General features: G+C 34.4%; 1 protein-coding gene across 1 annotated transcript in view; it reads right to left on the reverse strand.

Moving 5' to 3' along the window:
- Positions 1 to 12,951, reverse strand: part of pth2r.L (parathyroid hormone 2 receptor L homeolog) — an 85,056-nt gene that overhangs the window by 50,221 nt on the left and 21,884 nt on the right. The window contains exons 2-6 of the mRNA XM_041576644.1: positions 12,590 to 12,692; positions 10,834 to 10,944; positions 9,589 to 9,710; positions 5,471 to 5,568; positions 2,860 to 3,046 (exon numbers count right to left, since the gene is read on the reverse strand). Of these exons, the coding sequence (XP_041432578.1) occupies positions 2,860 to 3,046; positions 5,471 to 5,568; positions 9,589 to 9,710; positions 10,834 to 10,944; positions 12,590 to 12,692 (621 nt within the window). The remainder of the gene's footprint in view (positions 1 to 2,859; positions 3,047 to 5,470; positions 5,569 to 9,588; positions 9,711 to 10,833; positions 10,945 to 12,589; positions 12,693 to 12,951) is intronic.

Below are 12,951 nucleotides of genomic sequence, written 5' to 3' on the forward strand. Positions count from 1 at the left end.
GCAGATTTATCAAGGGTCGGAATGAATTCGACGGAATTTTCAAAGTAAAAAAATTTGAAATTCGAAGTAATTTTTTGGATACTTCGACCATCGAATAGGATACTACAACTTCGACTTCTATTCGAAGTAAAATAGTTTGAATATTGGACCATTCGATAATTGAAGTACTGTCTCTTTAAAAAAAACTACGATTTTAATACTTTGCCAAATTAAACCTGCCGAAGTGCTATGTTAACCTATGGGGACCTTCTAGAGCATTTTTCTAAGTTTTTTGAAGTCGAAGAAAAATCGTTCGTTCGATGGATGAAATACTTTGAATCGTTTGAATCAAACAATTTAATTGTTTGATAGAACGATTTTACTTCGACCACAAATGGCCAAAGTCGATGAAAAGCCATTCGATGGTCGAGTTTCGAAGTATTTATCACTTCGAAATTCAATCCTTGATAAATCTGCCCAAAAGTATATTTTTAGCTAAAGGTAGTGATCCATTTTGCTTCACCGAAAAATTTGTGAATTTCCCACGAAATGGTGAAAAATTTGCGAAACACAAATTTTGCCACGGCGACAATTTGACACTCTCCTATTTTGTCCAATTGCATTAAAGTCAATGGGCGTGCGTTGAATTGTCAAATTTTTTGACACTGTGAATTTTCATGGCAGTTTGTGAATTTATTCGCTGGTGGCGAAACCCCGAAATTTGCCACAAATTCTCACCTGGCGAATAAATTCGCCCATCACTACTTAAAGGTAAAGTGAAAAGAAATATTTACTTGATGATTTTCCTCAGTATAAACCAGTGGCTGAGGGTTTACATTGCAGTAGTAAAGAAGGTTTAGCACAACACAGTGGCTTATGGATTCATAAAGAGATCTTTCTAGAGAAAACAAGGGCATTTCTGACATCAAAACAATGGATGTTTCATCTTGAAGGCAACTGTTGTGTTGTATACTTTTAGTACAAGGACTGATCCAGTTTCCACTTTGGAATCAAATTAGAAACAGCTACAGGTAAAATGTTTTCTCAGCATCCTCTGGATCCACTTACATACAGTAAGTAGGACTAATTTTGAGCAAAAAGATGAACTTGATGGACTTTTGTCTTTTTCTACAACCTCAGCTAGTAGTAATATATAACTGTGAAATTCTAGGAACAATAAGAACCCCTCCCATCTTAGATACAGTAGGTCAATTCTATACCAATAGAATTGACCTACCAATGTAACAATTTCCAGTTTAATTTCTTGGATCTATAAATCCATACATTTAACTAGTGTTTATCGAATAGTATTAGTGAGATTATTTGCCTTGTATGTCCGACTTGCCTTGTACATAGGATGTGGGTGCACTTGCAATATTAAAGGTTGATTGAGTTTTCTAAGTTCAGATGAGACTCATCCGACTGTGCTTGCTTTCAAGCAATTGTGTTGGTGCTTTTTAAGAAGAATGAGTTATTAATATGAAAAAAAGAAAAATACATACTTCCATATGCAATAAAAGGCAGTAAGTTTGCCCAGGAGCAGTAACCCATGGCAATCAATAAAATATTTGCTTTTATACAGGTGAAATCCTGCCTGTTGATTGGTTGCTATGGGTTACTGCTCCCGGCCAAACATAGTGCCTTTTATTACATAACCTCCTAAATGCACAGCATGAGAAAACCCATGTTAAATAAATCAGCATTCCATCCTTTACATATTCTTTAGGGCTAAGGAATACAATATTTTAATTGCCATTACTTGTGGTGGTTCTTTTCCATTATGGATTTGCTTAACACAGTTTATAAGTGGCTTGCATAATTTTACACCCCAGGTGCATAACCTTACATTTATCAACATGGAATCACAACTGCCACTTTGCTGCCAAAAGTGCCACTTTTTGTCTACATCCCTGATGGAATTTATTGGGCTGCATTGTTTTGTGTTTTCTGCAAACATATTACTTACAGTACCCAGCCCAAGTCTTTAATGTGCAAATTAAATAAAATGGGCCTGATACAGAACTCTGTAGGGCCCCACTAACAGCTATATACCAAACCGGGAAAAGTACTATTGACAACCCCCTGTTAACAAAATGCTTTAGCCACATCCTATCCACGTACTGTATGTGCAAACACCATTACCTAGACAGATTTTTAGTTTTGAAAGCAGTCATTTATGCAAAGACAACTTAGTATAGTATTTTATAACCAAAATTGTTTCCATCGTTTAATAGAAATACATTCTCAACTGCATCTTTTTACTACTGATATACTAATAGTATTTTTGTGTCTTATTCTCAGTATTACACTACAATATCTGCAAGTTACTCATGATATTCATTTCACCTAACATTTATAAACTGAACCTGCTGAATGCTTATTAGCCTCTTCCAGCCATGTTAAAGGGGACCTGTCACCTTAAGAAATAATTCCAAAGCCAATTTTATGATGTTAGTCAAGCAAAATAGACTCCACTTGAACTTTAAGAATTATTTAAATCTTGTTTTCTTTTTGTCTTGGAATTCACAATCACAGCAAGCAGGCAGCAGCCATTTTGTTAACACTGTAATTTAAGCTGGCCATAGACGCAAAGATCCGATCATACGAATCATCCTACGATCGGACTTCTAAGTCATAGAGACAGGGCAGGCAATATCTGTTTGACAGCTGAGACTTTTAAACAAGCTTATAACAGATATGGATGTTTTAATAAATTTGGATTTCATGTTTAATTTAAAAAGGATTTTATTATACAGATTTTTATGTCTGGGTGACAGATCCCTTTAAAACAAAGAGACCTCTTCTTATCCCGGTACCATGAATAAAATGCCCAGTTAAAAAGTGTACATAACTTAAGGGACTATGATAACTGAAACTTACATATTGAGATTTGTCCAGCACTGGGGATACCATAATACTTCTAAGATCCCCCATTAGAACCGCATCTAGTTCTTTCACTCCTATATGTGTATGAACCACTTTATCTTTAACAAAGATACTCCCAGCTCTTAGCATGAAGGATACAAACAGGTGCATGTGGATGTAGTTCCTGGTACAGTGCAATCTCCTGTTGAAAAAAAAATGTATTGAAAACACAATAAAAATTACATTTACATGGTAAAAAGGCTAATTTTACATATCACTCTTGTGACATTCACCATGACATTTGCAATAGCTTTATCACAGGGAGACTTGCTTGTGGAATATCTTTATTGTATTATTTTATATGGCATAAGGGTGCTTTGTCAATAACTAGCCCCTAAACACATCCGGTGTAGCGGTTTCAAATCCTTCTCTTTCACAAAATTAATGATATAGTGGTAAATATGTTCTACGTATAGAATTCATGCGATTTAGTTGTATAATCACATTTACTTTACAGTGCTACATAATATGTTGGCGCTATATAAATACATGTTAAAAATAATAAACAAAATAAATCCAGCTCGCTCTAAAAATGAATTTCCCTTAAATTGAGTGCCTTAATGATCCATGCCCAACTTCTTTAAATGAATACCTAATATTATTGATCACATAGACACATTAAACATATTTAATTAGATACTAGAAATGCTGATGGTTCAGTTAGAGCCATAATACTGATGGACTACTATTGCAAGGAAGCTGTATCCTTTCATTATATGTTGATTTTTTTTAAAATGTGGCTGCACACCAATATCCATAAAAGAGGATACAGAGGGCACTTACTTGTTCTCAAGAGAAGTGTGGCTGTTTGAACAAAAGAAAAACCAAAGCACTTCATATGTCACATTATTTTTCTCTTCTGTAAGCCTTAGCTTATACATTTGTTCTCTGACTTCCTATGTTCAATTCATTAAAACTTAAAATTAAGGGAGTGGTCTTTTTTATGTTGCATTTTAAAAACTTTATTTGAGAATAAATATGCACAAAATGAAGCCCTGCGGAAAATAATGAAATACGCACTATAGCAATTCCCACGGGGTGCCGATATTACACAATGCCAGTATTTGTGTTTTTTAGCGTTTTTTTTTAGCAGAAGCACCAATATGCCAAGGAAACACATTATTATTGGACTCAATGGGATCTGCAGGTTTGGAAATATACTTTGCTGAAATACACTTATCAATATGGAGCCCAAACTCGGGCAAGATGGATTGTGCACATACTGTACATATTTGCGGCATTGTATGCATATTGAAAGTCCAGCTACATTTTTCACTAGGCTTTTTTTCCGCAAAAGTATACTAAATTTCTTCTGAGATGTTTTCCGCAACAGACAATGGAGAAAAAACAGAAATGCATGTTGGGAAAAGAAAATTACAGGCTGAAAAATGCATATTATCATGTGCTTGTGGTTTCACTGGCATATTTATCCACTCACTTTTAAAGTCACAATGTAAAAATACCTTGTGTGACCTCACCCTAATCTTCCATGTAATTAATATAAAAACACCAGCACAATAGGCTGGTTTAAACATACATCATATTGAGGGGCTGGTAAAGCTACCACATGGAATGTTTCTGAGCATACTTTTAACGTCTAACCATTTGGAGATAAAACTATTAGACAATACTCTCTTTCCGGAACCATTCTCCAAGGACTGATAATGAAAAAGCAACAGGTGAAACATGTGTCATTCAGAATGACAGAGACAATAAGCAATATAAGAATAACAGAGGGAGTAAGAGTTCACAAGAATATAGTGGCTTTTGGGAACTAAATTTAGACCAGACTTGACTATGGTTCCTGGGGAGATGGAATGGAATATCGGATCCCAGGGAAGAGGTTGAATTCTGCACTGTGCAATTTATCTGGGAAAGAGACTAGCGTTCAAATCTATGAGCTGGAGTTTACAGAAGGGAAAAGGTCTGTGCATATGATGCATTTCTGTTTTTCTTTTGTTCACATTATATAAGATTGGAGCTGAAGTTCACGAGTAAAAAATAGTGCATTACACACTTCTTTGTAGGCAGATGTAGACAGAACATGGGAATAATTTATCAACCCAAAGATAATGCCCTCTAGCACCCCTAAAGTGACCCAGCAACTCCCACTTGCAAAGCACCTATACCTGCGCTGAAGACTTTGTACACTACTGACTGGTGAAATTGCCCCCCCCCCCACTCGCTGAAGAATCACTTTGCGACAGCTAAAATCACAGAAGATGAAGTTGCAGGGCCAGAACTAATGGCAGATTGAAAATGAATGTGCCTAGCACTCTCACTGTGCTCAAGCTACTTGCCTCTTCTGGCTACTCCTAGTTCCAGCCCTGATTTTTTATACATGGCAAAATTGTCCAAATAAAGAGAAAAGGGACATTCAATTAATTGAGGTTAATTCCACAAGGCTTCCTAGCAAATTAGGCAAAATAATACAAGAGGTCAGGAAAAATATGCCCTGCCTTCATAAAGTCTGCAGTATGTGTTTTTGTGGTTTAAAAGCAATTAATCATGAAAGCAAAGGTTTGTAACAATATAGTATTACTTAGAAATACCTTTTAGTTCATACCTGAAGTATCCAATGATGAATATAGCAACTGCCAAGGAACAAAAAGAGATAGAGTATCCCACTGTGTACATGACATAAAGACGCTCAAAAAACTCTCTCTGGAAAAAAAACAAATATATTTAGATGAACGTGTGATATTTAGCTGAAAGATGTCTTTGAAAAAGCTAAATAATTTGTTTACAACTTACTATTGTACCTTAATGATAACAAAATATTAGAAATTAGCAGCATTTAGGCACCAAATTATGAATCGCACATCCATGTATAAATATTTTTAATGCGACAAAAAACACATTTTACTACACTTTTAACAAACATGGAAATATATATGTAGCAGACTGTAGAGTTTATGAAACAATGTAAGGTTTTTTAGGCGGGTTTCTGTAAAAAAGTATATATTTTTTAGAAACACTGTAGGGGTCATTCTTGCCAGTGGGGCAGTGGCAAACCTATCATACAACAGAACTTGACCAGTCGTGGGGTCTGCTGTACATTGCATCCATAAGGTGCAGGCATGTGTGCAGGTGGGGGGGGGGGGGTTGGGCCTGGCCCGGGGCTATGTCTCAGCCAATAAGGTGGGTTGAGGGCCAGAGGTCTGTGGGGTGGGCATTAGTGGGTAGTGGGACACAATGCAGCACTGTGGAATATTTTTCCTCTTCATAAATATGTGTATTAATAATATTAAAAATAATATTTGCTGTACATTGCATGTATAAGGTGCAGGAAGGTGGAGGGTTGGGGACCAGAGGTTTCTGGGGGGGGCAGTTAGTCTACTGCCAGTGGGACAGTGGGTAGTTAGGCTACTGCCAGTGGGACACAATGTAGCACTGTGGAATATTTCTCTTCTTCATAAATACATGTATTAATAGTAATAAAAATAATATCTCTTGCTACTGAAAAAAATTATGATTCAACTAAATGCACTGTATTCCATCCTATACCTCCCTCTATTGTTATCTACACAGTATCTCAAAACTCATACGCCACACAGACACAGACAGAATTCTAGTTATGAGATGCCTATTGTACTACCTTCCTTTCCTTTTTTCATGGTCTCCCTCACAGCCTTCACACTATCCCCATGTATTATTATTTTAATGCAGCTGCACAAAACATGACCCAATTCTGTTTCACCTTGAGGACCCTATCTATTTTATGTCTTTCCTGTCTGCATTCATTTTTGTCAAAGAACATCCAAACCATCGGGATAGGCACATGAACAAAGTCATAGATTATTAGACAGCAATAAATTCTCCAAACCTAAAGTCGCAAATTATGAAAAAGCAGTTTTAGAAATTGTACATTCAAAAATGGTTTTTGTTAAGCAGTTGCAAATAAAACAAGCTAAGGGACCGACAAACAAAAGCATGCTCAGTTTTGTAAACTTTCCAGACAAGGACATTTCATTTTGAATTTGGGAATTAAGTACTCTATACCCAAATGAATAAGCTGAAGTTTTTATTTCATTGCCTTTGCTTTTTATGAAGGTACTAATCTCTATATTAAATGAATCTCCTGCCATCAGAATGTACTGCTGTGCAGGTATGAATTCATTTGTGTAGTTCTAGCTCTTTATTTAGAGCTACACATTTTTACATTACAAAAAAAAACACTTACAAAGAATAAGTGCCCTAGATTAAAAGGCAGAGGAGGAACATGGCCCCTGCCCCATCTAATTTAAGAGGGTGAGTAACCTAAAGTCACAAAGTGTCAAGACTGTGTATAACATACTGTGTTTATATTCCAGGAGATACCATTTGAGTTCATGAAGTTGTTAGTAGGCTGCAGGCATTGGATGAGGGCCTTTATGCAGTTTTATCAAGAAAGGGAATTTTATGAGCTCTAATGATGGCTACTGCTTGGTAAAAAAATAGCTATAGCTTCACATTTACACTGCTTTTATGCTCTACCTGAAATGAAAGTTTGCCCATAGACAGGATTCAGTGGACTGAATTCACAGTTATTTATTTTTTTTTTTATCAGTGAGCTATTTCTTAGGGTGTTTTTGTTAAGCACAATAACACCCACATTCTTTTTCACAAACTTGGATTCTGATAAATCTGCCCTAAATGTTTTTTTAGAAGATTTAAAATATGATGATCCTTATAACAGAAATTCCAGATAATAGACCCATTCCTGTAACAAGCAACAATTTTTGAGAATAGGGCTATGAGCATGACTGAAGTCTGGTTGTAAGGTGAAAGAGAACAGAATTAAAATAGAGATTGAAGTGGGATTAAAGGGGTGGTTCACCTTTAAGTTAACTTTTAGTATGTTATAGAATGGTTAAACCTTTCAATTGTTCTTTATTATTTTCATTTTTTATAGTTTTAGAATAATTTGCCTTCTTCTTCTGACTCTTTCCAGCTTTCCAATGGGGGTAACTGACCCATCTAAAAAGCAAATGCTCTATAAGGCTACAAATGTATTTTTATTGCTGCTTTTTATTACTCATCTTTCTTTCAGTCCCTATCCTATTCATTTTCCAGTCTCTTATTCAAATCAATACATGGTTGCTAGGGTAATTTTGACCCTAGCAACCAGATTGATAAAATTGCAAACTGGAGAGCTGCTGAATAGAAAGCTAAATAACTCAAAAAACACATGTAATAAAAAATGAAAACCGATTGTAAATAGTCTCAGAATATCCCTCTCTATATCATACTAAAAGTTAATTTAAAGGTGGAATAAAAGGTAAACTAAAAGGCAAAATATTGCAGGAGCAAAAGCAAGAGGATATGTGACAGAGACCAGAATTGGACAAGATATATTAAAAGCAGAAAAGGAAGAACATGTATATGGGAGAAATGAAGTGAAGGTATTTGAATAGATAAGGAAACAATCCATGGGGAGGCTAAAAGGAATAATTGAACAAAGCTACAGGAAGAAATAATTTAAATGTAAAAAGGTAATTATTTTGTTTTCCTGTATAACCAATTGGGGGAAAGCTGAATAAACACTGGGAGGCCCATTTATCAACACTGATTTTAGTGATTTTAGAGGTTTTTGAAAGCACGAAAAGAAACAAAATTCCTAATTTCATAGAATAGGTTTGTATTGCAATTCTCTTGGCAGTACTTTGATGATGGAATTTTATATCCATCCATTTTGATATTCATTTATATCAGATGAGCTGCCAAAAGAAGTTAAGCCATAGGTGACATTTTCATTTCCAGGCCACATTTTTTTATCACATTTTATCACTGATTACCACATTTATTATTATGCCCTGTGAATCAGATTATAAAATAGAGACAGAGAATGTCCAGAAATATCTTCCCATATCTTTACATGTTGCAATACAGTGTTTAATTCAAAATGATATAACACAAAATATCCCCAACACAAAATAATTATTTTCTTGATGCAATTGCTTTATTTGTCTTTTCAGAAGGCGACTTGCAGCCTTACTTCGGTTGCCAAATAAAAATACAGATTTTTTTCCTGTTTAACACAAACTATTCTTATTAACACTTTGTACTGTATTCATCATCAAATGAAGATCTAAAAATTAAACTGTATTCTCGGTAGTTCTGCCTGTATATGGGGGATAGATGGGGCATTGCCTAGGGATCCATTGTTTATTACTTTGTCCTTTCACAAAAAATGACTGAGTGGAACAAGGTCTGACTATAAAGGGGGCATGAAGAAAGCTCAAATAACCTGTAATACTGAATAACAGGGGTAAAAAAAAACTACAATCCTAAAAGGCAGATTAATTCATTTTAGGGATTGTGTTAATGATCGAAAATAAAAAATGCATTGATCAATTCATTTAAACAACTAATGCTTTAAAAATAAAATTATGAAAATAAAACTTGCTGAAGACTTTAGAAGTTTAGCAGGCTTTCATTATTCAGGTTTTCAGATTTTTGAGGGTTTTTTTTTACTTGATAAATCTTGAGAATTACATTAAACTATATTAAACCATGCAACTTGTTGTCTCAATTTTGTTATATAAATGTATTTATAGCATGTAAGGCTTTCTAGCAGCCTTCTTGCAAAGTCAATAGAGCAGAGTAACCTTTGTTCTAAAGGTGCAAAAAACATTGCGTTTGCTGCATTAACAAATAATTTTTTTTTTGCTATCTTAAAATATGCAAGCTAAAAAGGTTTACTTTTCCTTGGCTCATTTCTGGTTCTAAGAAACGTAGACATTCGGAGTAGTTGGCAAATGTTCGGTTGAAACTGTGAACAAAATCCCAAGTGCCGTTGATATTGCATCTCCTATAGGCAAGACCTGCAAAAAATGTTCAGACAACAAAATGGATTAAAGTCAAATATGACACACAAAATTATATGCAAAAAGATTCACTGGCACTCAAAGGCTGGTGCAAGCAGGGATGAACCCTTGCGTGCTTATTTGCAGATTAGTGCAATGTTTCGGGGATGTACCCCTTTGTCAAGCATAAAGATTTGGTGGTTGAGAAGGCAATTTAACACCCCCCATACAGAGTAAATTCACATGTCATCAAATTAACATAAATTATGCCTAATTAACCCCTAGTGGTACAATTAATTAGTAGTGGAAAACACTTAATAGTGGAATCAATTATAAGGTAGGAACCTAGTAGATTCACTCAATTACACAATGTCCTTCCGGTATATATAGCAGTCCAGAGATGCACAGGCAACCATTTATCTAGTAAAATTAGATTGCCTGTGTATCTTTGGACTGATATATATATATATATATATATATATATATATATATATATATATATATATATACTGTATATGGAGGATCAGCATACACTGTGTAGAAGGTGAAAACAAATCTCTTTTATTTTCCAACAAGATTACATCTTAAAATGTAATCTTGTTGGAAAATAAAAGAGATTTGTTTTCACCTTCTATGTAATCTTGTTGGAAAATAAAAGAGATTTGTTTTCACCTTCTACACAGCGTGTGCTGATCCTCCATATACAGTATATACACCTTTGATCGTGCACCACTGGATATATATATAAATAAAAAAGGAAAAAGCTTACACTCACAGGTCTTACAAAGAAGTAGGGGTGTTTATTGGATAAAAAAAGAACAACTAATGTTTGGCTAGCACTCTAGCCTTTCTCAAAAAAGAGAAAGGCTAGAGTCTGGATCGGATTCTGGTAAACAGTTTTGACTGAATCCTGGCATTTTCCATCTATCTATTATCATGTCTTTTGAGTACTAGCTAAGGACATAACCTGACATTGACACTATATAAGACGGACATGTATCATTGATCCCATCTGTAAAAAGAGCAACACCAATCAATATCATGCACCAAAACATGTAGTAATTGACATATAATGGGAAACTAAAATACATTATCAATTACATAATGCGAAATTAAATAATTAGTATTAGCATTTTTGTACCTCTGTGATTAAAGTCATAAACATATGAAGGACAAGAGATTGCAAGTATTTTCCCTGGTCTTCCTCTGGGCCAACAAACCAGTCCATCCCACTCAGGCATACAGTTACTATCTGCTGACAAAATGCAAAGAATTATACAATGTGGTTGTTTGCATGCTTACAAACTTCAGACAAATGGCTGTATTACATTTTGTCATCTTCAATTAATTTCGTAGCTTGTGACAGACATTTTTATACATATCATTTATCATTTTAGTAAAGGTTTAGGTCATTGATTCATATTGCTCAAAAGTACCTAATGATTGTAGTTATTTTGAATCTAGATAGTCCAGCTTGTTATATGCAAAAAATATGTCATTTTATCACACTTGGGGGTAGATTTATCAAATGTTAAATTATAGCTCAACACAGTAAAATCCCCTCATTTTCTATTTATTCCTATGGGATAATAAGAGTTGAATTTATCAATGGGTCAATTCTCACAGAAAATAATAGAGAGCGGTGGAATTTAACTGTGGTTATCTATCCCTGAATATTTTTAGAAATGCAAGTGTATATAAATACATTTTTCATAGGCATGCCATAAATTCATTATATTTACTGAAAAACGTATTCTGGAGTCAGGACATATGAAAACATATGAAAGCATATGAAGTGATGAACAAAATTTTTGTCGCCCATAGTCTTCAGTGCATTTCTGAGAATTGTTGACGTTTCGTGAATATTTGGCAAAACAAAACAAGTCAGATTCACCCATAACTAAACATGTGTTAAAATGATTTTATTTGTGTCCCTCTTTTTAAAGAATGTTTATATATTTCAGGAAAACCCTACACCAGCAGTTCCTAAACCACTTTTCATGATATGCTTATTATCATCACCTCCAACAAATCTGGAAAAATGTCTCCCTACCTCCCTATTCAGACTAGCAACTGAAGCAAGATGCTCCCAAATTCGATATTTCAATCTCCGAGTGGTATGTCCCACATATTGGTTGTGACATCTCTTACACTAAATCAAATACACTACAAAAGTTATGTTGCAGGTAATATGAACCCTACATTTAAACGCAACTTCTATTAGTGGATGGGAACATTTTATATACAACCTGTCAGCATTTACACTGACTAGTCCCACATTTAAAGCTACCCTTAACAAACAGCCACATTTTGAGTTCCACTTTACTTTTTTGGACAGTAATACACATACTAGGTGAAAGAATGTTGTTTGAGGTGGGCACCTTCTGTGAAACACATTTCACATCAACCCTACTCAAAATCTCTTTCAGCTGTGTGTCCTCACATAAAATAGGTTATGTATTATTTTTTAATTTAAAATTAAATTACACTTGTTTTATCAGTGACTGTACATTGACTGCTATATATATATCAGGAAATAAATAAAAATGCATAATCAGCAATATTCTTTTGTGTATGTTGTATACTGATTTTTTTTAACTTAGAATTTTGAAAAGTATGCAAAAGTGAAAAGATGGCAATGTGTATATAATTCATGTGATTTAGTTGTATAATCACATTTACTTTACAGTGCTACGCAATATGTTGGCGCTATATAAATACATGTTAATAATAAAAAGGTGAGAAAATTGGAAAAAAACGAGAGAATCAGAAAGAATCACAGTATGCCACTTATATTTAATGCTACCAAATGTTCAATAAAAGGTTAATGTTGAGACATTATACTACCCAGCATCATTCAAAAATAAAATAAAATACAGTTGCTTATGATACTTTACCTTCTTCTTGCAGTTGTGTTGTAATATTAAGTTCACACTGTACTTTTGCTTCTAAAAGAAGATATATCTGTTCCTCCATGGTAACGGTATCATCAGAATCCACCTATTAAGGAAATAATATTTTACCATTATTGGACATTCATAACATGGAAATAACTTTATGGCCTTCATAAAATACAGCCAAATTAATGCTTACACATAGCGGCCCGTTTATTAAAGGTCGAATTTTAGTGGTGCTTTTTAAAACCATGATTATACTTTATTTCTCTAACATAATGAATGCCCCAAACGTTATTAAAACATCCAAATATTACAAGTAACAATGTTAAAATTGCATAGAAATCCAAATCTCTAAATATCTT

Source organism: Xenopus laevis, chromosome 9_10L (assembly GCF_017654675.1).
Source record: "Xenopus laevis strain J_2021 chromosome 9_10L, Xenopus_laevis_v10.1, whole genome shotgun sequence".
Taxonomy (NCBI): Eukaryota; Metazoa; Chordata; class Amphibia; order Anura; family Pipidae; genus Xenopus; species Xenopus laevis.